The 22,787-nt window shown below is 48.9% G+C and overlaps 8 protein-coding genes across 8 annotated transcripts; 2 read left to right on the top strand and 6 right to left on the bottom strand.

Annotated features, from left to right (window-relative positions):
- Positions 1-1,165: 1,165 nt before the first annotated feature.
- On the bottom strand, positions 1,166-2,723 carry EI90DRAFT_3058208 (uncharacterized protein). Its single transcript, XM_039060356.1, has 9 exons — positions 2,603-2,723; positions 2,510-2,535; positions 2,399-2,455; positions 2,290-2,345; positions 2,201-2,235; positions 2,086-2,127; positions 1,964-2,029; positions 1,734-1,904; positions 1,166-1,674 (listed from the first exon to the last, which is right to left on the bottom strand). Exons 1-9 carry the CDS (start codon positions 2,687-2,689, stop codon positions 1,393-1,395), a joined length of 822 nt encoding a protein of 273 aa, XP_038916220.1. The 5' UTR covers positions 2,690-2,723; the 3' UTR covers positions 1,166-1,392.
- Positions 2,724-4,560: 1,837 nt separating this feature from the next.
- On the bottom strand, positions 4,561-6,656 carry EI90DRAFT_3058206 (uncharacterized protein). Its single transcript, XM_039060355.1, has 5 exons — positions 6,103-6,656; positions 5,685-5,844; positions 5,488-5,632; positions 5,343-5,445; positions 4,561-5,279 (listed from the first exon to the last, which is right to left on the bottom strand). The coding sequence occupies exons 1-5, from the start codon at positions 6,228-6,230 to the stop codon at positions 4,904-4,906; spliced, it is 912 nt and encodes a 303-aa protein (XP_038916219.1). The 5' UTR covers positions 6,231-6,656; the 3' UTR covers positions 4,561-4,903.
- Positions 6,657-9,537: 2,881 nt separating this feature from the next.
- Positions 9,538-11,141, bottom strand: EI90DRAFT_3058197 (uncharacterized protein). Its single transcript, XM_039060354.1, has 8 exons — positions 11,014-11,141; positions 10,922-10,947; positions 10,795-10,851; positions 10,686-10,741; positions 10,597-10,631; positions 10,501-10,542; positions 10,384-10,440; positions 9,538-10,330 (listed from the first exon to the last, which is right to left on the bottom strand). The coding sequence occupies exons 1-8, from the start codon at positions 11,128-11,130 to the stop codon at positions 9,851-9,853; spliced, it is 870 nt and encodes a 289-aa protein (XP_038916218.1). The 5' UTR covers positions 11,131-11,141; the 3' UTR covers positions 9,538-9,850.
- Positions 11,142-11,893: 752 nt separating this feature from the next.
- Positions 11,894-13,550, bottom strand: EI90DRAFT_3058194 (uncharacterized protein). Its single transcript, XM_039060353.1, has 8 exons — positions 13,484-13,550; positions 13,392-13,417; positions 13,269-13,325; positions 13,160-13,215; positions 13,073-13,107; positions 12,977-13,018; positions 12,859-12,915; positions 11,894-12,805 (listed from the first exon to the last, which is right to left on the bottom strand). The coding sequence occupies exons 1-8, from the start codon at positions 13,541-13,543 to the stop codon at positions 12,308-12,310; spliced, it is 831 nt and encodes a 276-aa protein (XP_038916217.1). The 5' UTR covers positions 13,544-13,550; the 3' UTR covers positions 11,894-12,307.
- Positions 13,551-14,501: 951 nt separating this feature from the next.
- EI90DRAFT_1029287 (uncharacterized protein) lies at positions 14,502-15,975 on the bottom strand. The gene is made up of 9 exons (XM_039051426.1): positions 15,882-15,975; positions 15,590-15,687; positions 15,495-15,522; positions 15,373-15,429; positions 15,265-15,319; positions 15,177-15,211; positions 15,075-15,116; positions 14,958-15,023; positions 14,502-14,896 (listed from the first exon to the last, which is right to left on the bottom strand). The coding sequence occupies exons 2-9, from the start codon at positions 15,637-15,639 to the stop codon at positions 14,735-14,737; spliced, it is 495 nt and encodes a 164-aa protein (XP_038916216.1). The 5' UTR covers positions 15,640-15,687; positions 15,882-15,975; the 3' UTR covers positions 14,502-14,734.
- Positions 15,976-16,855: 880 nt separating this feature from the next.
- On the top strand, positions 16,856-18,437 carry EI90DRAFT_2920430 (PLC-like phosphodiesterase; the record flags this gene model as incomplete). Its single annotated transcript, XM_039054744.1, has 7 exons — positions 16,856-17,067; positions 17,128-17,271; positions 17,327-17,409; positions 17,485-17,782; positions 17,851-18,013; positions 18,044-18,233; positions 18,298-18,437. The coding sequence occupies 7 exons, from the start codon at positions 16,856-16,858 to the stop codon at positions 18,435-18,437; spliced, it is 1,230 nt and encodes a 409-aa protein (XP_038916215.1).
- A 441-nt stretch (positions 18,438-18,878) lies between these two features.
- On the top strand, positions 18,879-22,211 carry EI90DRAFT_2920480 (vacuolar assembling/sorting protein VPS16; the record flags this gene model as incomplete). The annotated part of the gene is made up of 16 exons (XM_039054747.1): positions 18,879-18,940; positions 18,993-19,078; positions 19,132-19,238; positions 19,293-19,572; positions 19,616-19,731; positions 19,786-20,033; positions 20,083-20,177; positions 20,231-20,433; positions 20,491-20,618; positions 20,676-20,991; positions 21,042-21,150; positions 21,208-21,422; positions 21,476-21,556; positions 21,605-21,780; positions 21,830-22,087; positions 22,139-22,211. The coding sequence occupies 16 exons, from the start codon at positions 18,879-18,881 to the stop codon at positions 22,209-22,211; spliced, it is 2,553 nt and encodes an 850-aa protein (XP_038916214.1).
- Positions 22,212-22,286: 75 nt separating this feature from the next.
- Positions 22,287-22,621, bottom strand: EI90DRAFT_2920427 (8 kDa subunit-domain-containing protein; the record flags this gene model as incomplete). The annotated part of the gene is made up of 3 exons (XM_039054743.1): positions 22,287-22,324; positions 22,382-22,476; positions 22,530-22,621. Coding segments are annotated over 3 exons (225 nt in total), but the record flags the coding sequence as incomplete, so codon positions are not given.
- Positions 22,622-22,787: the final 166 nt, after the last annotated feature.

The following is a 22,787-nucleotide window of genomic DNA, read 5'->3' as shown; positions in this document are numbered from 1 at the left end:
CGTTGCACGGGTACATATGAAGATCCGCCCCATTGCCTGATCTGACCCCTGGAACATTCAGTGAATACATTCTACGTAATGAACATCAAAGATACGGGACGCAAATTAATGCAGTCCAGTAACTGACGGTGTAGAGATAGAGATCGTGCGAAGTGAATGATCGAGTGAAAAAGCTCACGATGGCAAGCGAAGGAAGTTGGTAGACTGTATGCTTCGGCCAGATCCTGGTGTCGATGGTTTTCCCGTTGTATTGTTAACTCAAATGAACACACTCCCATCCATCACAACACGATTGTAATATTCCTCATCTGGGTTGGTGGGCGCCGTAATCATGGTACCCAGTGTCCCTTGAAAGACAGAAACTCCTGCAGGGCCCACAATATCATTCGAAGGAACAGGGTCTGGTGTGTTTTGGGCAGCGACCGCCACCGGGATAAATTGTGGTGGGCTTTCAGATACATCGTCCCCTCAGTCATACCAGTAGAATCCGAACTGGACGAGTGTCCCCGGTGGCAGACCTATGACCCTACGAGGATCCGTCGGCATACCAGTACGATACACCGATGTATGTGTAGAGCCTTTTCATTGGGTTCAGGAGATGATTATCATGAGTCCTTGATCTCAACAACACAGGTGCCACACCTGTTAACCTCGAATTCACTGGTGTCTTGCATGGGGCAGCACAAGAAAATGCCTTAACGAGTGTCTCGGAAAAATACCATTACAATGCCAACCACCGAACAGAGCGGTTCGCTCCCTGCGGAGGAAGGTTTGGCCACGCCATAGCGAGGGCAGTAGCGTAGGGTACGAGCACCACCGCTACTAGAGGAAACAACATAGTGTTCAGAGAAGGAAGTGAGATGAGGAAAGAACCTCAATCAAGCAATCACGGTGTCAAGTTCGGTGCAAGTGCCAGTGCATTGGGGTTCCAGCCCATGTGTATGCACCAGGACGATCGACAGTGAGCAGCGAGTCGCTCATCTGCAAAACCACCCTAGAGGATAAACCGCATACCAGGCTCCAGAATGTACACTTCCACCACACATCACGACTCAGACTTGTACCCAATCGTCATCGCTGGTTGACGCACGAAGCCAAGGCTGATATAAGCAATAGACTTGCGGGGATCAAAGCTGCCGCCAAGCTTGAAGCCTGAAGGGCATCTATTTTACGGATCACATTTACATCTAAGTGGGCGTGTAAGTCGTAATAAAGATTGGATCTAAGTAACAAGCGATGTCCTGAGGAATAGCCGACCATGAGAAATGACCACGAGAAACGGCCGCCTGGGTGGCATCGAGCATTCTCCAGACGCTGGCGATGCAGAGACGGGACCGAGACTGAGTGAGAAGGTCTATGATGGCAAGCAAAGGGGTTGGAAAATTGTATGCTTCAGCCCAATCCTGGTTTCGATGGATATCCTCTCGCATTGTTGACCCGAACGTATCCACCTCTATCCACCGCAATGTGTCTCTGATATTCTTCGCCCTCGTTGGCCGTCATCATACTACCAGTCACTGTCCGTTGGAAGATAGAAGCTCCTGGAGGCTCTGGAGCATCACTCGGGTACAGCGAGGGAACAGCCTGAGGGACCAGAATGTTTTGGGTGGCGTGGGCACCAGGATAACCTGTGTTTGGCGCTTCAAACGCACTGCGCCTCTCCCTGGAATCACTCTTTCGTCGTCTCAACAAGAAAAAAGCCACGAGGCCAATGAGCAACAGGCCGGCAGCACCCCAACAGCGCCTCCGGCTATTGTCCCAGTGATGTTGCCCCCGCCCGAAGGTGCTCGTGTCGGAGATGAGGGGCTGAGAGTTTTAGAAAGTGGGAGTGTTTGTGTCGGAGACGAAGGGTTAGAGGTTCTGAATAGGGATAGTGTGGATGCTGGATCAGAGTTGCTGGAGGTCTATGGACCCGGAATAGGGATGAATGGTGACTTCCCATTGAAAAACATGCAGTTTTTACCTGGGGACTAGCAGAGCTAGCAGAAATTACGCTGACTGAAGACACAGAAACCAAGGACAGTGTTGACTGGGGATCCGGGGAGGTAAGCCCGATAACGTGAAGAATTGCGGATTTTTACTAACGGCTATAGATAGCAAAGAGCCCGCAGATAAGACAGGGTTGGACTTGATGTAGGAAAGATTAAGGCTTAATCTAAGTTGCTTTTGAAAATTCGACGACCTGCAATGAACTCTTCACCTGGACAGTAATCGCCGTGCTGCCGACGTGTGATCCTAAAGATGGGCATATCGAGCCATGTTAAACCCCCAGGAATTACTCGGTCATACCACCAGAATCCGTGACATTGTACTGAATGAGCGTCCCCGGTGGCACATCTATGACCCTGTTAGTGCAACATGGATGGCTGGCTGGCGGCACGAAGATTGGCCAGCGCACCAGTACAATACAAGGTTGTTGCCAATGTACGTGTATAGCCTTTTCGTTGGCTGGAGGCTGTCCAGAGGTGAGGACGGAATATCATCCTCAGTAACATTATAGGTGGCATACCTGCTGACATCGAGCTCGTATGGTGGCTTAGAGTTGTAGAATAGAATGCCTCAGCAAAATACTCGCGAGTGCAGTCCCAGAGATCAGCATTACAATACCGTCAGACCACCGAACAGAGCGGTTCGTTCCCTGTAGAACTTGTGTCGGCCACATGATCTTAAGGCCAGTGATGCTCGGCATTAGTGCCAGAACTGCAACTGCTAGAGGAAACAACATCATACGAGCGCGGGAGAGGGAGAAGGAAAGGTGCAAAGAGGCCTTAAACAACTAAGCCAAATCAAGGAATCATTCAGAACCATTCAATTCCTCCAATGCAAGTGCAACCGTTGCAGCGCGACTGCTCACAGCCCAATGATGGAAAACCGAACATGCAATAGTCCAGAGCGATCAACAGCGCCACGTCAGGCGTAGGCGCCCACCTATACTAGGACGCACTTTACTGAATAGTTGTGAACACCTACGTAATCAATACAATTGGGAATAGACAGCCTGCAACGTCTTGGTTGCGCTTTTGAATTTGAAACGTCCGAGTACGCGTTGTGCACAGTAAACTTGAAACACCCCTCCTTTAGGTGAAAGCTGCCAGGAGGATGCACGTCCTCCATCAAACCCTACTTCGAAATAATTTATTTCGACCCTTTTAATACGATGTGCGGACACCTACAGGCGCCAATCTTGATCCTTGGCTGCCGCGAATATGACTCAAAACGCGTAAATCGGCTGTGCATTCACAAGGGAGGTACCTCAACAGAATAACAGTTGAGCCCATGGCCCAGGAGGGCCCGTCCCATCTTTCACATCACAGATCTTACGTTTACTGTTATGCCAGTCCTCGAGCCCCTCTCGACCCGGAAGGGCGTCCACCGCTGGGCCCTGCGTAAAGCTGATCCAAATCTCTCTCTTCCTGCTTGGCCTTGCCTATACTCTCCACGTTTTTGGCGCACATTCTGTGTAAGATGACATTAGACAATCGGGCCTTTGTCTTCTCAGTGGTAGCACCGCTACGGCTTGGTTCTCCTTGGCCACTGTATTTCTATATAGCCCTTAGCTCTCCAGCCTCGCTCTCAGATAGTGGAGAAATTTTCACGACGATGTTACCCAATATCTACGTAAGGGCAAAGGGAGCCTCGGCATACTGGTGGTCGGACAGGTAGAACTGATCATAACCGAGTATCATCCCAGATCCCAGATATTCTATTAACAATGGACTTAAGAGATGACTCACACTGCTGGAACTGTCTCCGTACTTAGAGCGATGAATATCTGATCACTACCACGCTGCAGTTAGCCGAAACCATCTAGAGCACACTGCCCATCAGTTCCTGTACTCTGCCGCACAGCCAGGTGCGGCAGACTTGCGAGTCTGTGGGATGCCGTGGGGCTCGACCGTAGAATGGGAAATCAAAAATCAAGGCCTTCCTTCGAGAGGATCGCAACAAACCCAAAGGGGATACTTGGTCTGTCTCCCGGGAGACTGGGTGCGAACAACTGCTTTCGTGCTCTGTACCTTGTGTGTAGCCTAGTGGGACACGAGCAATGCTATCTGTGAGAGTGTCCAAAGAAGAGAGACTTCATCTTGCGAGCATTGATATGGGATATGTGGAACCAGGGGTCTAAAGACGTTCAGTAAATCCCCCAGGCGCGTGAAGCATCCCTGAGATCGAGAAGGGACTCACGATTGTGAGCGAAAAACGTGAGCTTAACTGAAACCTTTCTGTGCTGAGTGCACTTTTAGACAACAAAATCTTGTTAAGCTAGAATTCGATCCAGACAGTCAACCAATTATTCAGGAGCGCCATTAGGATGCTTGCTATATGCATACCTAGGACATAAAACCTTGAGCGCCCCCGCATCCGCTCATGAGTTAGATGAGACCATGCACTCAGCTTGCCCACGCGCAGTGCCTGTAAAATAACTTCTCGAACTCGATTAAATAATTAATTCAGGCGGCCCAATGGGCATTATATCGGACGGCTATATCAATCACTCCATGCATGATCAGTCCATGGCACCGCTTCCACAACATCGAGGGCTAATTGAAAGATATCCCATACATAGTGTTGGTTGTTAAGACTCAATTCTAATACTACTGAATCGAGGGGCTAAAGACCAAAATTGGATCCGGCCAAGAGTGTAGACTATTGTACCACCGACAGATCATGACCGATCAGCGAAACGGTTGCGCGCGCGCGCGTTGCACAGACACATACGAAGGATCAACCCTTTCGCCCGGTCCAAACGCCGGGGGACATTCAAAAAAAATATCAAGGACGTAACAGTCCAGATACCAAGCAATGCAGCAATAGAGATAACGCGAAGCGAACGAATCAAGTGAGAAGGTCCATGTTAGCAAGCGAGGGAGTTGGAAAATAATTAGTTCCCCAGTGCTGATGATTAACTTGACGTATCGTTAGCCCGAAGGTATCCGCCACTCCCACCCATTACAACGCGATTGTAATACACTTCGTCTGAGTTGGTGGGTGCCGTCATCATACTTCCCGCTGTCCCTCGGAAGGCAGAAGGCGCAAAAACATCGTTCGGGTACAAAGGTGGAACAACGTCCACTGATGTGTTCTGGGTGACGACTGGAGCGTGAACATGGGGATAAATTGTATGCGGGCTTTCAAATGCATCATCCTTCTCTTTGGAACGACCCTTTCGTCGTCTTATCAAAAAGAAAGCGCCAAGGCCAAGGAGCAACAGAACGACAGAAACCCCGACGGCTATTGCCCAAGTGCCGTGGCGCCTGCTCGAAGGTGTTGGGTCGGAGCTGAAGGGTCGGATATTGCAGTTGATGTGGATGTAGGATTCGAGTTAGTAGAGGGCTGCGGACAAGTAATGAGGATGAACGGAGAGTGTCCAGCTTGAAGAATATGCAATATTTACCAGGGCGCCTGTAGAGTTGGTGGAAACCACACTGGCTGAAGAGATGGAAGCTAATAACTGCGTTGATTGCGAAGATGGGAGGTAAGCTCAACAAAGTGTATAACCGCAGATTATTAGGAGACTGACACTTGTCGATATCGAAAAGGTGCTATTGCCTCCACCTGAAGACGTTTGTGTCGGAGATGAGAAGCCAGAAGTTTTGGATTGTGTGGATGTTGGCTGTGGGTTGGTGGAGGTCTGTGGACAAATAATTAGGGGCGTCCGGTCTGCAGAATGCGCAGGTATTCACCTGAGAACTAGTAGAACTGTGGGAAGTTACGCTGACTGAAGATACAGAAGCCAAAGATTGTGCTGACTGTGAATTCAAGAGGTAAGCCCAGATAACTACAGAACAATGATATACTAACAAGGGTCGACAGCAAAGAGATGCTAGATAAGATTGGGTTGGGCTTGACACGGGACAAATTGGGTGCTCAATTTCGGAAACTCGGCGGCAATAAAATTCTCACCTGGACAGTCAGCGCTGTGCTGTTGATGTGTGCCCCTGAAGATGGGCAAATTGAGCCTCGTTAAATCCCCAGAAACTACTCAGTCATACCACCAGAATCCGTGACATTATACTGGATGAGCGTCCCCGGTGGCACATCTATAACCCTATTGGTGAAACATGGAAGGCTGAATGGCACCACGAGGATCGGTCAGCATACCAGTACAATACAAGGTCGTTTCCGATGTAGGTGTGCAGCCTCTGCGTTGGGTTGAGGCTAGCCAGAGGCGAAAACGGATTATCGCAAGTCCTTGATCTTAGTAACGTAGGCGGCACACCTGTTGACATCGAGTTCGTAAGGTTCCTTGGAGTAGTAGAAGAAATCGCCTGAGAAAACGATGGAAATGTGGTTGCAGAAATCTACGTTACAATTCCGCCAGACCACTGAACAGAGCGGTTCGTCCCCTGCATGACCTGCACCGGCCACATGATGGTGATTGCAGTGGCATAGGGTATCAACACCACGACTGCTAGAGGAAACAACATGATAGAGCGCGAGTCAGGGAGAAGGAAGGAGGTAGAGGGAGAAAGCGAGGAAGAAAGCAAGACAACCAGAGAAGCACACAATTGAGTCAATCAAGAAATCACTCAGGGACCTCAGCCACGATCCCCTGGGGAAAGCTCGGGGGACGTGGGGGCAGATTGCATGTTGGTCGCCTGGCCAATATTGCGCATGCTCACGTCCGTGTGATGAAGCACACGCATAGAAACCAGTCATACATTGGTCGAGGGCGATCGACAGTGAGCACGCCGCGCTTAGCGCCCATCTACGAAACCATCAAGGCGTAAACTAGATGCTGAGTCGGACGTATATAGTCCAGCCACAAATTCCTTAGATCGGCAAGAACGACGCTGCACCGTATGGAAAAAGGTTGCTGTGGGCCTATGTAATCAACACAATAGACAATGGTGGCGAAAGTTATTTATCTATTGGCATAGCTTTCGGCACGCTAACCCCCACATCAGCCGTTCGGTTTATCTCTGAGTCTCTGAGAGCACTTGAAGGGCTGACATAAGGTTTATGTGCACATGACTGTTTTGCGCGTTACGTTCAGTCAGCATGATCCGAGGCGCGAACTCAATCATGCATGACCGATCAATCCTACTGTATTCCTGGTAACCTACCTAACCTCTTCGCTTGATTCTAACGCTGGGCTGGCAATCACAAGCCACACATAAAAATGTAGTCTATACGAATTACATCGAAAATACGACCGTAGGGGTTGTCTATCCCGACACTGGCAACGCAGAGATGCTGCTGAGATAGGTATTGTGGCTCCCAGATCGACTACAAGCCAGAGGAGTTGCATGAAAACCCGCCGAGAAGATGTGGAGCAAAAGGAAATATGTGCGCGTTCCTCGGGGATTCCAATTTTTTTTTTTTTGGCAAAATCATAGCACCGTGCTCTGATACCACACGCTTCGGTGGTTATGGAGGCAGTAGGAATTGGACTTAGATACATGTTTGTCAGTGTAAAGTAACAAGGGCGGACTTGAGCAATCAAAACCTTGTCCTTGAGTTCCGAATTCTTTAAACAAGGAATTCTGCTCTCATCACGAAGGTCGGTCTATCTGCCAACGGCCTCATGTTGTCAACCCAAACGTATCCATTTCTCCGACGCGATTGTAATATGCTCCGTCCGAGTTAGTGGGTGCCATCTTCCTAGTACCTGTTGTACCTCGGAAAATAGAAACCCCTGAAAGTCCCGCAGCAACAACACTCGGGTGCGACAACGGCACAGCGCGCAATAGTCTGCCCTGAACCGATAAAGGAATGCTTTGGATGGTAACTAGAGCTTAATCACTCAGGCTGGGATAAATGTTATGGAGGCCTTCAGATGTCATTCTCCTCTTTCGTCGTCTTAGCAGAACAAAAGCCGCAATCCTAATGAGGTACAGAGCAACGGCACCCCCGGCGGCACCTCCGACCATTACCTCAGCGCTTTGTGTCGGAGACGAAGAGTTAGAAGCCTTAGGTAGTGTGGGGGTTGGATTTTAGTGGGGCAAGTAACAGGATGAATGGAGAACGTTCAGTTTAAAGGATGTACGGTATATACCCGGTCGTCAGGAATGCTGCACTGATTGGAGTTATAGATGCCAATGAGTCGTGTTGACTAGGAATTGACGGAGGCAAGCCCCAAAACCGTAAGAAACTACAAAATATCGGGATAAGGCTAGCACTCATCGACTGCAAAGGATTGGGCTTGACGTAGGACAGATCGAGTGCTTAATTTAGGCTCCTTTTGGGAATTCTGTTTCAACAAAGTCTTCACCTGGACAGTCGGCGCCGCACTATTGACGTGAATCCCTAAAGATGAGCCTTTTGAGCCTCTGGGAACTACCCAGTCATACCCGAAGAATCTGCAACATTATACTAGGTCCGGCGGCGCGTCCGTGACCCTGTTGGTGCAAACATGGGCGGCTACCTGGGGACACGAGGTTATGTGGCACAAGGCGCGTGCCGAAATAGGCGTAACAGCCTTCTCGTCGGGTCAGCCCAAAGTTCGCCCGGCAACTATTCATGGATTCCGAGCACGAAAGGTAACGCTGCGTCAGAAAAGGCCTATCCCCGAAGAAAATGGACCCAAGTGGAGCTGCAGTAAATGGTATCTACGTCTGTTCCCATTTTGTGTAGAGGTTTCTGAGTATCCTAACGGTGTCACAGACATCTCGTTGCGCGACACAGCCGTTCAAGTTTGCTACATGAGGGACATCTGGCTATGACTATCCGCGTGTCAGCCGAGTACCGACAGGAATCTTCACCCATGTGGCTGATGCAAAGTGTCATGTTTATTCGAATGGGGGCAGTGAGACACTCTTTTTTGGATTTGCGGCCAGACTGTCCGCTGATTTGTAGGCCGCCAGCCCGGTGCCTTATATCAAACATCCTATTTACCGACCAGCACCCCATGCTATCTTTTTTGCATCAGTAACTGTCGCGTCATTTGAGCACCCGGCCTAGCCGTCCCTGCCGAACTCCACCAGCAAGTTAAGCCATCTGCGCTTTCATTATATGGATTGAACATAGTATGCTGAGAGACGCACACAGTGCCAGAAGGGGATCGAGGGACGGCAGGGAATGTTGATATTCATTTGCGCACCAACCAGGCAGAAATTGGTGGTCGCAGCGTCAACACACGCAGTTGAAATAGAAGGCACAAGACAAAACTAGGTGGGTGGAGGGAAGTTGCATATCGATCAACGAAGAATCGCTCGCAACGAGGATCAAAAGAGAGAGGCACTCGTTAAGCCAGGGTGAATGGAGCCGAAGTTGGGATCAAGGGTCAGATGCAGAGTGCCACAGGAGTGCTCGTTTCCATGTAGAACAAACATCAATTCTAGACAGTCGATCAATCATTCAGAACGGCCATTAACGCGCTCTCATATCCAAGCGGCACCAGCGCCCCTCACGATAACTTAGATGAAGAGAAGGCTGGTCACCTAGATGGCAGTTGCCGTGTGAAAGATTCTGGGATCGTGACTCACTTCCGAGAGATTATGAAATCCAGGCGGCAGTTATATATTGATGCGAATCCACGGTGCCGCTTCCCCGAGAGACTGAATAAGGCAATATATAGTGTCAGAACTGAATTGTTACGAAGCAGATGTCGAGATGGTGTGCAGGCGAACACAAGGTGTGGTCCCGGTATGCACTATCATATCACCCACGAATCATGATCGATTAATCACATTGGTACACGGGGTGTCGGCCCCTCCGCTTGGTCAGGTGAACGCCAGAAACCGCAAAATCACAACTGGAGAATACAGTTTATGCAATAAATACTAAAACACAGCCCAGCAGCAGTCCAGATGCTGAGAATGCTGAGATAGAGAATGTCTGAAGGGAATGGACTGGGGAGGTGAGAAGATCCACGGTAGCAAGCGAAGGAGTCGGCAAACTGTATGCTTCAGCCAGATCCTGGAGGTGTCGAAGAATATTCCCTCGTATTGCTGAACCCAACGTATCCACTTCCCCCACCCTTCACAACACGTTTGTAATACTCCTCATCCTCGTTGGTGGGTGCAGTCATCATGCTACCTGTTGTCGCTTGAAAGACAGAAGGACCCACAGCATTATCCGGGAACCGTAGCAGAATAGCGTCCAGTGGTGGGTTTCCGCCGGGCGAAGGAACGTTTTGGGTGGCGTAACCAATGGGATAAACAGTATACGGCTCTTCAAACGCGTCGTCCCTCCCTCCAGAATAATCTTTTCGTTGCTTTAACAAGAAGAAAGCCCCAATGCCAATGAGTAACAGAGCAATGGCACCCCCAACAGCGCCTCCGGCTATTACTCTTGTATTACTGCTCCCGCCCGAAGATGTTTGTGTCGGAGATGGAGAGTTGGAAGTTTTAGACAGTGTGGATGATGGATTTGAGTGGGTGGAGATCTGTAGAGAAATAGTTTTAAAAACGTCCAATTTGAAGAGTATGTAGTATTCACTGGAGTACCAGTAGAACTGGTGGAAATTACGCTGACTGAAGACACAGAAGCCAATGACTGCGGATTTGCGGAAATAAGCCTGAAAGGTAGAAAACTGCAGATTATTGGGATACCAACACTTATTGACATCAAAGAGGCTGTAGTTAAAATGGGGTTGGGCTCGACGTAATTTTAAGCATCGTTTTGGAATCCCAGTTGCGATAAAATCCTCACCTGAACAGTTAGCTCCGAGCTGTTGGACTGTTCTCCTAAAGACGGGCACATTCAGACTTTTTAAGCCTCCAGAAATTTCTCAGTCATACCAGCAGAATCCATGACACTGTACCGGATGACCGTCCCTGGCAGAACATCTATGACCCTGTTGGTGTAACATGCATGACTGACTGGCACCACGAGAACAGGTCGGCGTACCAATACACAACCCAGTTGTCGCCAACGTAGGTGTACAACCTTTTCGTTGGGTAAAGGCTGTTGGAAGCGAGGACAGGATGAAATCAGTTACCACGAGTCCCTGGTATTAGTGACGTAGGCAGCACACCTGTCGACATCGAACTCATATGGTGGCTTGGAGTAATAGAGAAAGCGCCTCAGCAAAACACTGGGCAATACATTGACAGAAATCTACGTTACAACACCGTCATGCCACTGAACAGAGCGGTTCGTTCCCTGCAGAACTTGTGCCGGCCACATGATGTAGAAGGCAGCGACGCTCGGCGCCAGCACCACTACTGCTAGAGAAAATAACATGGTATGAGCGCAGGAGAGGGAGAAGGAAGAACAAATGAGGTACTATTCCCAAGCCAAATCAGGAAAGGATCATCTTGTGCCGATATTTTAATTCGCTGTGCCACAAGCTCCGGCGCAAGCCGGTGCATGTTGTTCCTAGCCAATTCCAGGTCCGTGTAATAGCGAAAGTGAGCCATGCGTTGGTCGAGGGCAATCGGCAGGTACCGTCGTGCATCTGGTTTGCCATGCTGCCCCAGGACGTAAAGTCTGGAATATTTACTTCAACCACGCGAGTATATTTTAAGTTTGCTTCCTTTCTCGGTCTAGTTAATCGTTCAATAGAGGCTGGTATCCTGATGAATTAAGCCATGAGCATGAGCGTACTCGTATGTGGACAGCTTGGGAGCTTGATTTGGGACTTTCTGGCTATAATAAATCCTCACCTGAACGGTCAGTGTCGTGCTGTTGATGTGTGTCCCTGGAGTTGGCACGTTAAGCATCCTCAGTCATACCGACGGGATCAGTGACATTGTTTTGCCGTCCCTGGCGGCACGTCTATGTACCTGTTGGTGTAACATGGATGGCTGATTAGCGCCACGAGGATAGGTCGACGTACCAGTACAAGACAGGGTCGTTGCCAATACAGGTATTCAGCCTTTTCGTTGGGTAAAGGCTGCTTGGAGCGGAATATCATCAATTTCCCCGAGCATTTCATCTCAGCAGCGGATATATAGCACACCTACTGATATCGAGTTCGTATGGTGGCTTGGAGTAATAGAAAAAAGCGCCTTAGCCAAACAACGGGCAATGCATTAGCGGAAATCTACGTTACAATGCCACCAGGCCACTAAACAGAGCGGTTGGTTCCCTCAGGACTTCATTTGGCCACATGATAGTGAGAGCAGCGAACACCAGGCATAGCCCCAAGAGTGTGTATGCCCTATCATATCACCCACAAATCGTGATCGATCAACCACATTGGTGCGAACATTGCAAGGGTGCACGGGGCGGTCCCTCCGCCTGGCCAGGTCAACGCCAGTAACCGCAAAATCACAAGCGGGGAATACAGTTTATGCAATAAATACTAAAACACAGCGCAGCAGAAGTCCAGATTCTGAGAATGCTGAGATAGAGAATGTCTGAAGGGAAGGTGAGAAGATCCGAGGTAGCAAGTGCAAGAGCTGGCAAACTGTATGCTTCAGCCAGATCCTGGAGGTGTCGAAGAATATTCCCTCGCATCGCCGAGCCCAATGTATCCACTTCTCCCACCCTTCACAACACGTTTGTAATACTCCTCATCCTCGTTGGTGGGTGCAGTCATCATACTGCCTGTTGTCGTCTGAAAGACAGAAACTTCCGTAGGACCCACAATATCACTCGGGAACCGGGGCGGAATAGCGTCCAGTGGTGTATTCTTGCTGGGTGAAGGAACGTTTTGGGTGGCAACTTGAGCGTAACCAATGGGATAAATCGTATAGGGCTCTTCAAACGCGTCGTCCCTCCCTCTGGAATAACCTTTTCGTCGCTTTAACAAGAAGAAAGCCCCAAGGCCGATGAGCAACACGGCAACCGCACCCCCAACAGCGCCTACGACTATTACTCTAGTGTTACTGCTCCCTCCCGAAGATTTTTGTGTTGGAGATGGAGAGTTGGAAGTTTTAGACAGTGTGGATGATGGGTTTGAGTGGGTGGAGACCTGTAGAGAAATAGTTTGGAAAACGTCCAATTTGAAGCGTATGTAGTATTTACTGGAGTACCAGTGGAACTGGTGGAAATTACGCTGACTGAAGACACAGAAGCCAATGACTGCGAATTTGCGGAAATAAGCCTGAAAACGTAGAAAACTGCAGATTATTGGGATACCAACACTTATTGACATCAAAGAGGCTGTAGTTAAGATGGGGTTGGGCTCGACGTAATTTTAAGCATCGTTTTGGAATTGCAGTTGCGATAAAATCCTCACCTGAACAGTTAGCTCCGAGCTGTTGGACTGTTCTCCTAAAAATGGACACATTCAGACTTTAAGCCTCCAGAAATTTCTCAGTCATACCAGCAGAATCCGTGACGCTGTACCGGATGACCGTCCCTGGCAGCACATCTATGACCCTGTTGGTGTAACATGATTGACTGACTGGCACCACGAGAACAGGTCGGCGTACCAATACACAGCCCAGTCGTCACCAACGTAGGTGTACAGCCTTTTCGTTGGGTAAAGGCTGTTGGAGCGAGGACAGGATGTCAGTTACCACGAGTCCCTGGTATTAGTGACGGAGGCAGCACACCTGTCGACATCGAGCTCATATGGTGGCTTGGAGTAATAGAGAAAGCGCCTCAGCAAAACACTGGGCAATACATTGGCAGGAATCTATGTTACAACACCGTCATGCCACTGAACAGAGCGGTTCGTTCCCTGCAGAACTTGTGCCGGCCACATGATGTAGAAGGCAGCGACGCTCGGCGCCAGCACCACCACTGCTAGAGAAAATAACATGGTATGAGCGCAGGAGAGAGGAGAGATAGGAGGTGAGAACAAATGAGGTATTATTCCCAAGCCAAATAAGGATTCACCTTGTTCAATTCGCTGTGCCAAGCTCCGGCGCAAGCCGGTGCATGTTGTTCTCCCAGTCAATTGTGCCCATCCAGGTCCGTGCGATAGCGAAAGTGTGTCATGCGTTGGTCGACAGGTCATGCATCTGCTTGCCCCAGGACGTAGGATCTGGATTATTTACTTCAGCACATTTCTAGTTTGCTTCCTTTCTCAGTCTAGTTATATTAATCGTTCAATAGAGGCCAGTATCCTGCCCAATCGTTCAGAACAGTGATGAATTAAGCCATGAGCGTATTCGTGTCTGAGTGGCACCAGCACCCACAAAATCACGGCATACATATGTTTGACTCGACTGAACGAATCCATGTCCGCAATTGCTGGCGTGCCTCCTAGGCAGGACTCCAGCCTCTATGACTTCGTAATATTATATACATGCCTCCAATAATTGCGAGATGGACCATGGTGTGCCAACGTGGCATGAACACTGTGCACCAGCTAGCTGGCGTAGGATTCCAAGAGTATATGTGCCTATCACATCACCCACGGATCATGATCGATCGATCACATTGGTGGTGCATTGATCAGCCCCTTCGCATGGCCCGACACCAGTAACCGCAAAACCACAACCAAGAAATACAATTTATGCAATAAACAAAAGTCCGGATACTTGAGGGTGCCGAGATAGAGAATGTCTGAAGTGAATGGATTGGAGAAGTGAGGAGATCCATAGTAGCAAGCGAAGGAACTATATGCTTCAGCCAGAGCCTGGTGTCGATGAATATCCCCTCACACCACTAACTCGAACGTATCCACCTCTCCCACCCATCACAACGCGATTATAATACTCTTCATCCTCGTTAGTGGGTGCGGTCATCATACTACCTACTGTCCCTGGGAAGACAGAGACTCCTGAAGGATCCATAGCATCAGTGTGGTACGCTGACAAAATGGTGTCCAGTGGCGCGCTCTGGGCCGGCGAAGGAACGTTTTGGGTGGCAACTTGAGCGTAACCACTGGGATAAACCGTATACGGCTCTTCCGTATCCTCCGTCTGTTGGGAATATTTCCTTCGTCGTCTTAAGAAGAAAGCCGCAAGGCCAATGAGCAATAGAGCAACGGTACCCCAACAGCTCCGGCTATTATTCTAGTATTGCTGCGTCCGCCCGAAGATGTTCGTGTCGGAGATGGAGAGTTGGAAGTTCTAGATAGTGTGGATGATGGGTTTGAGTGGGTGGAGGTCTGTGGAAAAATAGTTGGGATGAGTGGAAAACGTCCAATTCGAAGAATGTGTGGTATTTACAGGAGCACCAGTGGAGCTGGTGGAAATTATGCTGACTGAAGACACAGAAGCCAGGGATTGTGTTGACTGCGGATTTGTGGAGGTAAGCCCGAAAACGTGGAAAACTGGGATACCAACACTTATCGACAGCAATGAGGCGCTAGATAAGAGAGGGTTGGGCTTGATGCAGGGCAGATTGGGAGCTTGATTTGAGACTTCTGGCTGCAATAAAGTCCTCACCTGAACAGTCAGTGCCGTGCTGTTGATGTGTGTCCCTGGAGTGGGCACTTTGAGTGTCGTTAAGCATCCAGGAATTGCTCAGTCATACCGACGGAATCAGTGACATTGTACTGAATGACCGTCCCTGGGGCACATCTATGTACCTATTGGTGTAACATGGACCGCTGACTAGCACCACGAAGATAGGTCGACGTACCAGTACAAGATAAGGTCGTTGCCAATATAGGTGTTCAGCCTTTTCGTTGGGTAAAGGCTTGATGAAGGGGAGGAATATCATCAATTACTCCGAGTACTTGATCTCAGCGATGGATGCGGCACACCTATTGATATCGAGTTCGTATGGTGGCTTGGAGCAATAGAAAAAAGTGCCTTAGCCAAGCAATGGGCAATGCATTAGCAGAAATCTACGTTACAATGCCACCAGACCACTGAACAGAGCGGTTGGTTTCCTGCAGGACTTCATTTGGCCACATGATAGTGAGAGCAGCGGCGCTGGGCGCTAGCACCACCACTATTAGAGAAAACAACATGATATGAGCGCGGGAGAGGAGAAGGAAGGAATGGAGGAAAGAGCAACAACTGAGCTAAAAGGAACCGGCATATTATTTCTAAGCCAAATCAGGCCAGGGAACGCCGCAAAGACTGGTCATTTATGGAATTCGCCGAGTCAAGCTCATATTATTGTTCCCAACCCAACGTACCCACCCAAGTCCGTGCGATGGAAAACAGGCATGAGAACGGGTCATGCATTAAGCGCTCATCTGCCATGCATAAACCGCATGCTGAGTCTGAAATATATCTGACAGCATGCTAATATATTTTTTTTTTTCATAATACCAGCTCTGGCAGCCTGGCCTGAATTTTGATGAGGCATTTTTATCCCGTCGTCAAGTAAGCTGGTACTGGAGCAACGGGAAACCAACTACCTTTCGGATTGCTCGAAGTCCTCCTAGACACAGTAGGACCGCTCCCCTTTTGGAGGCTGGTTACCTTGCTCTGGCTTGCTCTGGTGCCCCACGTGCATCGGGGACTTCAGACCTCACTTAATTGATGCATCGCCTTGGCGTCGTCCATCAATATCGACACATGGGCACATCGCTGAAATGCTTCCAGTTCAAGGAACTGAGCATGATCCCGAGCGCAAGGGACGTAGCAACTACTTTGAGGTAGCATTGACTCGATGCAGACTCGATGCTTCTTCTGAAATTGTGAGAACACGCTGCATATCAGAAAAGATCTATCAGTCAGTGGGTTCGCCAGGGAGGGCCAATTTCTGTTCCCACCCCAACAAGGGTCTCCCTGATATATTGGCACTGAATCGAGCTCTTGTTTTCACATCGTTTGAATGATCTGTTGATGAACGAACGTGCAACCACTGGCTGTGCGAAATTCCTCACTTCCCTATTAGATTTCTTTGAGGCCAACTCATGTTGTTGGTGTCGAGTCTTGCGGCGCTAAGATCTACCTTGTTTCCCCCTTTGGGTTGCTAAAGTAAGTGCGCATTCCTAGTGCCTGACTATAAAACACCAATTTTTGGACCTTACGACTTTTCCTCAGTTCACGCATAGCGAACTGAGGTGAATCTAAGTTTCCCCCCTTTCATTCATGTGTTATGCAACATGTAGCTAATTCTTGTTCACCAGCGATAAACTCGCTAGGTGATTCTAGATATTTGCGGGATGGGCTTTCGCCCATTCCTCCCTTTCACCATCGTGGCAGCGATACTAGCAACAATAAGCGCCTTTTTTCTGTACTTCCTTGGACTCGCACACCTTTCGGATGCATATCCTGTTAGCGGGGGATGGATAGAGAGGACGCTGGTGTACGATATCCAAGGGCATCGGGGAGGGCGCGGCCACACAATCGAGAACACTATTCCCAGCTTTGCTTGGTGAGCATATCCTCCGTCCAATATCGACATATCGAGGAACTTACCCATACTTTATATGAGGGGTCTTATCAATGGAGCCACTTCTCTGGAGATGGACAACGGCATCACGAAAGATGGACACGTTGTGGTCTGGCATGATGAGAAGATCGATCCCACAAAGTGTATGGACACGCAGCCCGTCACTCCTGGTGATCCCATGTTCCCGTAAGTTCCGAAATGACTATGAATTCACCTGTACAGAAAAGCCTGATCAGCCCAGATATGTGGAGAAGTACATCGCACAGCTTACCTTGGCCCAGTTAAAAACTCTGGATTGCGGTTCGGAACGCCTGTCAGGCTATCGTGCGTGTGCATTTTCGGAAACATGATATTTGTGTGGACCTAACTTTCCGATTTTTTTTTTCGCCCGCTCATAAGCACTTCAAATTGCGTACCCAGGAACACGAATTTCCACTTTGAGAGAATTGTTCTCGTTCCTTGAATGTGCTGACCCAGAACACAAAGTTTGGCTCAATATCGAGTCCAAAATTGACGCCCGATATCCGAACCTCACCAAGGGCGTCGATGATTTCGTCAACAAGCAACACGCGATCTTTGTTTCGACTCCGTATTATAAGATTCCTGGTGCTATCACTTTCCAGAGCTTTGATTGGAGGACTTTGATTGGCATGAGAAAGAAGGATGCATCGATTATCTTGTCTGCTCTCGTTGATGGGTAAATTCATGTGGATATTCAGTTGAAGCGAAAAAGAACTCACGCTGCTCTGCTTTTTTTTTTTTCAGTACGACGTACTCTGGACCCAACAACACCGTCTCCCCTTGGTTAGCTGGGATAAATCCTAAGGATTTCCCTGGACCTACGCTTGGTGAGCAACTGGCGCAAGCTGCTCATTCTATAGGTGCCCACATCCTTTCGGCAAGTCATGCTGTTTCGTTTCTACCTCTGGTCCAACATGAATTTCCTTTCCTTTTCAAGCCCAATGCTGTGGCGCCCGATTCAACCACCTCTGACCCAACTTTACCTGGACACGTTGCTTTTACAACGAAGGAAATGGTGGACGAGGCGCATAAGCTTGGGATGCAGGTTAAACCCTGGACAGTGAACGTCCTCAACTCCGTGAAGCAGCTCGTGACCGAATACAATGTCGATGGGATCATCACAGATTGTGAGTGGATCCCGTTGTGCGGAGTAGTCAAGGCTATCGATAATTTGCTGATGCCAAGATAAAGACCCTTGGGAGGCGAGACGCTGGGCCATCTACGAAGCGGGCATTAGGACGGCATCTCCATATCCCCAGGAAAAGGTGCTGAAATGCCTGGCAAAGCATAACCAGGCCGATGTGACAGCACATCTCCACGGCCAATATTAATGCTGACGAGGGCAAACCACGAGATAGTGGTGTGGACGTGTCGAAACACAAGCCTTGATGCCGCCTTGTCCCGACGGGCAGCATCCCACATCCAACCCACGTTTGTCACTTTGTGCATTATACAACCTGTAGCATAGCCCCGGTGTACTATAAAACATTAATGACAATATAGCCTTTGTTCTTACCCCTTCCCTTGTTGCTGCTTGAGTGTAGCCGCTGAGTGCCTAAAATTGAATCATAGCAACGGGACAGGCATTTTGTTGCAATGTAGAGCCCTGTATTCACACGTGCGCTAGCTGTGTTCAGGATGAGCTATTCAATTGACGGCGGTTGTGTATTACGAAGTCATAGAGGCTGGAGTCCTGCCTAGCGGTTTGTGCAAGTACGTGGGTGCGTGCGAATTTAGTGGCTGTTCGCTCGGCCTCGTGTGTGGTCGAATTCATGTCAGTGCAGCATCCCACCACTACGTGGGAGGCAAATCAAGATGGCACATCGTTCTTTAGGTAAGAATAGGAGATACCAATGAGGGAAACGTCTCTCTAACGGCTTTATCAGGCGACAGGAGGTCTACGCGATGCAATGGAGCCTTGCATCGCTCTCCGATTTCATCGTCGCTGGTGCGAGACGTGGTGGACCGATAGGTGAAGTCCCATCGATCATCAGATCTTTCCGTTTTTCTCAAGACGATATGTAGCACTTCGCCGAAATGAGTCGGCTATTGTGCAATATGGGCAACATACCACATCTAAGCCCCAAGTACAGGTGTTCTCCTCTTCTGGGGCGCTGCTTATCACAATACCGGTGTGTCTGTGCGACATTCACTTGCTTATTATGATTTATAAATGCTTTTTGTAGTGGGAGCTCGGCAAAATAGTGAAAATGGGTTGGTCATATGATGAACAACTCGTCATACTCAACGAAGACGGTGTTTACCGGGTGTACGATCTCCAAGGAGAATACTCTCAGAATTCCCTGGGACAAGAAGCACAAGATTCAGGAGTCGTCGACGCTGTTATTCATGACTTTGGGATGGTGGCACTTACTGGTAATTTGGGTTTTATGGAAGTGAAAGGTTGGGAGGGTGGTAGACCAGTGTCATTGGCTCCACAGGTAAGAGTGCCATGCATATTCCATAGTGAGCTTATTGGTGATACGTGAATGCTCCAGCTCTGTCGCAGCCACCACTGTGTTGGGACATTGTTCCCCCGATCAAAGTCTCAGTCGCCATGTCGAAGTATTGCTCCCATATGAAAATACTATACTGAGTGTTGATAGCTTGGAAAGCGTTGACCAAGTATGCGACATAATAGCCTTCCGTTACCCCATTATCTCATCTGTAATCTATCAGCAAATTTCCAGGGGACCTTTTCAACACATAGTCATTTCCCCAAGTGGAAAGGCCATCGCTCTATTGACGGTCTCCGGGACTCTTTGGGTCGTATCATCAAATTTTCAGGAGAGTTATACCGAGTATGATACAACGACTGAAGGAATGCAAGGCCCGCCGCAACAACTTGTGTGGTGCGGTAACGATACATTGGTAATGAACTGGGAGATGATAGTGGTTATGGTTGGTCCTTTCGGGACTGTGCTAAAGTGAGGCTATTTGCTTGGATACCCGACTCAACCCTCCAATCTTACACAGATATTATTACACCTCACCAACACATCTCATTTCGGAGATCGATGGTGTCCGGATAATCAGCAGCGATAGGTGCGATTTTTTGCAGAAGGTGCCCCGTAAGTCTGTTCGATTTTGCTATGGAGCCGAGATGATCTCTAAGCCTTTCCAGGGCCGTCAGAGATGGTCTTTAAACCTGGATCTACTTCTGCGGCCGCGATTCTTTTTGACGCACTTGAACTATTTGAGAAAAAGTCCCCGAGATCGGATGAAATTATTCGAAGTATACGACCAGAGCTTGCCGGGGCCGTTGATACATGCATTGCAGCAGCAGGGCACGAGCTTGAGCCATATTGGCAAAAGCGCTTGTTGAATGTAATGTCCTTTTCATCGTGCCGTTGGGATTGAAGTAACGTGTATTGACTCTTCTAGGCTGCATTGTATGGTCGTGCTTTCCTCGATCTCTACAACCCAACAGATCTCGTGGAGATGGGTCAAGCGCTTAAAGTGTTGAACGCTGTTCGTTATTTCGAAATCGGCATACCCATCACTTATACCCAGTATGCTCTTATCTCCACGTCGTCATAAAGCATTAGCAGCTCATCCGGCGACGGCAGGTACATCCAAGCTTCCCCTCACCATCTCATCAACCGCCTCACCACACGCAATCTCCACCTCCTTGCGCTTCGGATATCTATGTATATCAAGCTTAAACCTGACGTCGTACTTCGACATTGGGCGTCTGCCAAGATCTCGCAATCGAGAGTGGAGATCGACGAAGAAACAAAACGGGCGAAGAATGACGATGAAGAAGTCTGTGGGTTGATTGTTGCTAAGTTCGAGGCTCTTGGACCGGAGGCGTCCCAGGGTGTGAGTTACTCTGAAATCGCGAAGAAAGCTTGGAGTGCTGGAAGGAGTCGTCTGGCTACGATGGTTGGTACTGCTCCTGCAAGAGTCATAGATGGGAAAATAACACGTGTTAGCTTTTGGATCATGAACCGAGGGCAGGAGACCAAGTCCCGTTGTTACTTACGATGAATGAAGACCAGCTGGCCCTCACCAAGGCGGTTGACAGCGGAGACACCGATCTAGGTTTGCTCCAAGGAATATCTCCCACGTCTCATCGACTTACAATTCCGATGTTCACAGTTTATTATGTATTACTTCACCTTAAACGTCGCCTAAATCTGGGGGACTTCTTCCGATTGATAGAGGAAGGCGGCCCTAAGCTGAAACTGGCGGCAGATTTACTTCAGGTTTACGCCCGGCAACAGAACAGAGAACTGTTGAGGGACTTCTGGTTCCAAGATGACAGGAGGACTGAAAGTGCAACGTTGGCTTTGGAAGAAGCTGCGAATGCGACGGTAAGCTAACAGCCCAGGGTGTGTCACCAGGGTACTTACGAGTCAGCGCTCAGGGCCTAGCAGCGAAGATTGAGAATATCAAAATTGCGGCTAAATTTTTCTCGGAGGATAAACAAAGGACTTTTGAAGCCAAAGTAGGAGGAATTGTCCCTGTTCAGTGACGTGTGACTGATGATGAGTAGATGATGGATGAATATCTCAAATTGCTCGCCTTTCAGCAGCAGCTCGAGAAAGACTTAGACGAAACAAAACAATTCGTTGGCCTCAGTATTACAGAGACCATCCGAGCATGCATTGTCGCGGGTCTTCACAAAAAAGCGGAACGATTGCGAAACGACTTCAAGGTGCCTGACAAAAGGTTCGTCCGAGTGTTGAATTTCAGTATGATCCTCAAGCTGCGTATTTAGATGGTGGTATACCAAACTTCACGCTTTGGTGGATGTCAAAGATTTTGACGGGCTGGATGCATTCGCCAAATCGAAGCGTAGCCCCATTGGTTACGAGCCTTTCGTCGAGTATCTCGTGAGTCAGGGATACACAAAGCAAGCGGCATCCTTTGTCCCCAAGTGCGACTCTAAGTTACGGGTGGATCTCTACGTCAAATGCAATGAGTGGAAGATGGCGGCTCAAGAGTGCAAGGAACGAGGGGACAAGGCAAAGCTTCAGTGAGTGGCATGGGATGTCCCTAACACAGAACTAAACGCGAGGCGACGCAGGGAATTGAAACAATTGAGCCCAAATAACGTCGTGGCCAGGGAACTTGATGGGGTGCTTCTAACTATGGGTTGACTTTGATGTTAAGTCTCGAATTATATGGGTTCGGAATGGGTTAATGGTACATGTTCTGAGTTCCAAACAATTCTTCTACCCCCCAATGTTCTTGTCTTTGGATCGTTCCATAGCTAGGCGGTAGAGAAGCTGAGTGAACTGCGCACCGCAAGCGAGGAGCAATGACTCACGATTGTACTGTAGTAATTTTTCGATGAGATCAACGTGGGTTAGAACCATGCGTCGGCAGCAGTATCGCCTTAGCCCCAATTCAGTGAGTGCATCGCTGGAGAGCGATATCAGATTCTTTCCAAGAAGGCATTGAGCCATGCCACACACCCTTCGCTCACGCCATTCTCCAAGAGCCTGAGGTATTCATCCCATTTATCACCTACAACTTTTCCGCAAGAGAAGCATCGCACGGGGATAATCTAAGCATATCATTAGTTCGCGTTTCGCAAGCTAATGAGCACTCACCATTGCGCTGCTTTTTTTATGACGAAAGCAATTTAATCGGGGCGTTTGTATCCGGCGCTTGTTTTGTTGCACCTTGTTGACTGCGACACCGCGAACTCGTTACTTGCACTATCTGTTGGA

Source organism: Cantharellus anzutake, assembly GCF_015039405.1.
Source record: "Cantharellus anzutake strain C23 chromosome Unknown EI90scaffold_23, whole genome shotgun sequence".
Classification (NCBI taxonomy): Eukaryota; Fungi; Basidiomycota; class Agaricomycetes; order Cantharellales; family Hydnaceae; genus Cantharellus; species Cantharellus anzutake.
This window is presented reverse-complemented; position numbering and strand designations above follow the sequence as displayed.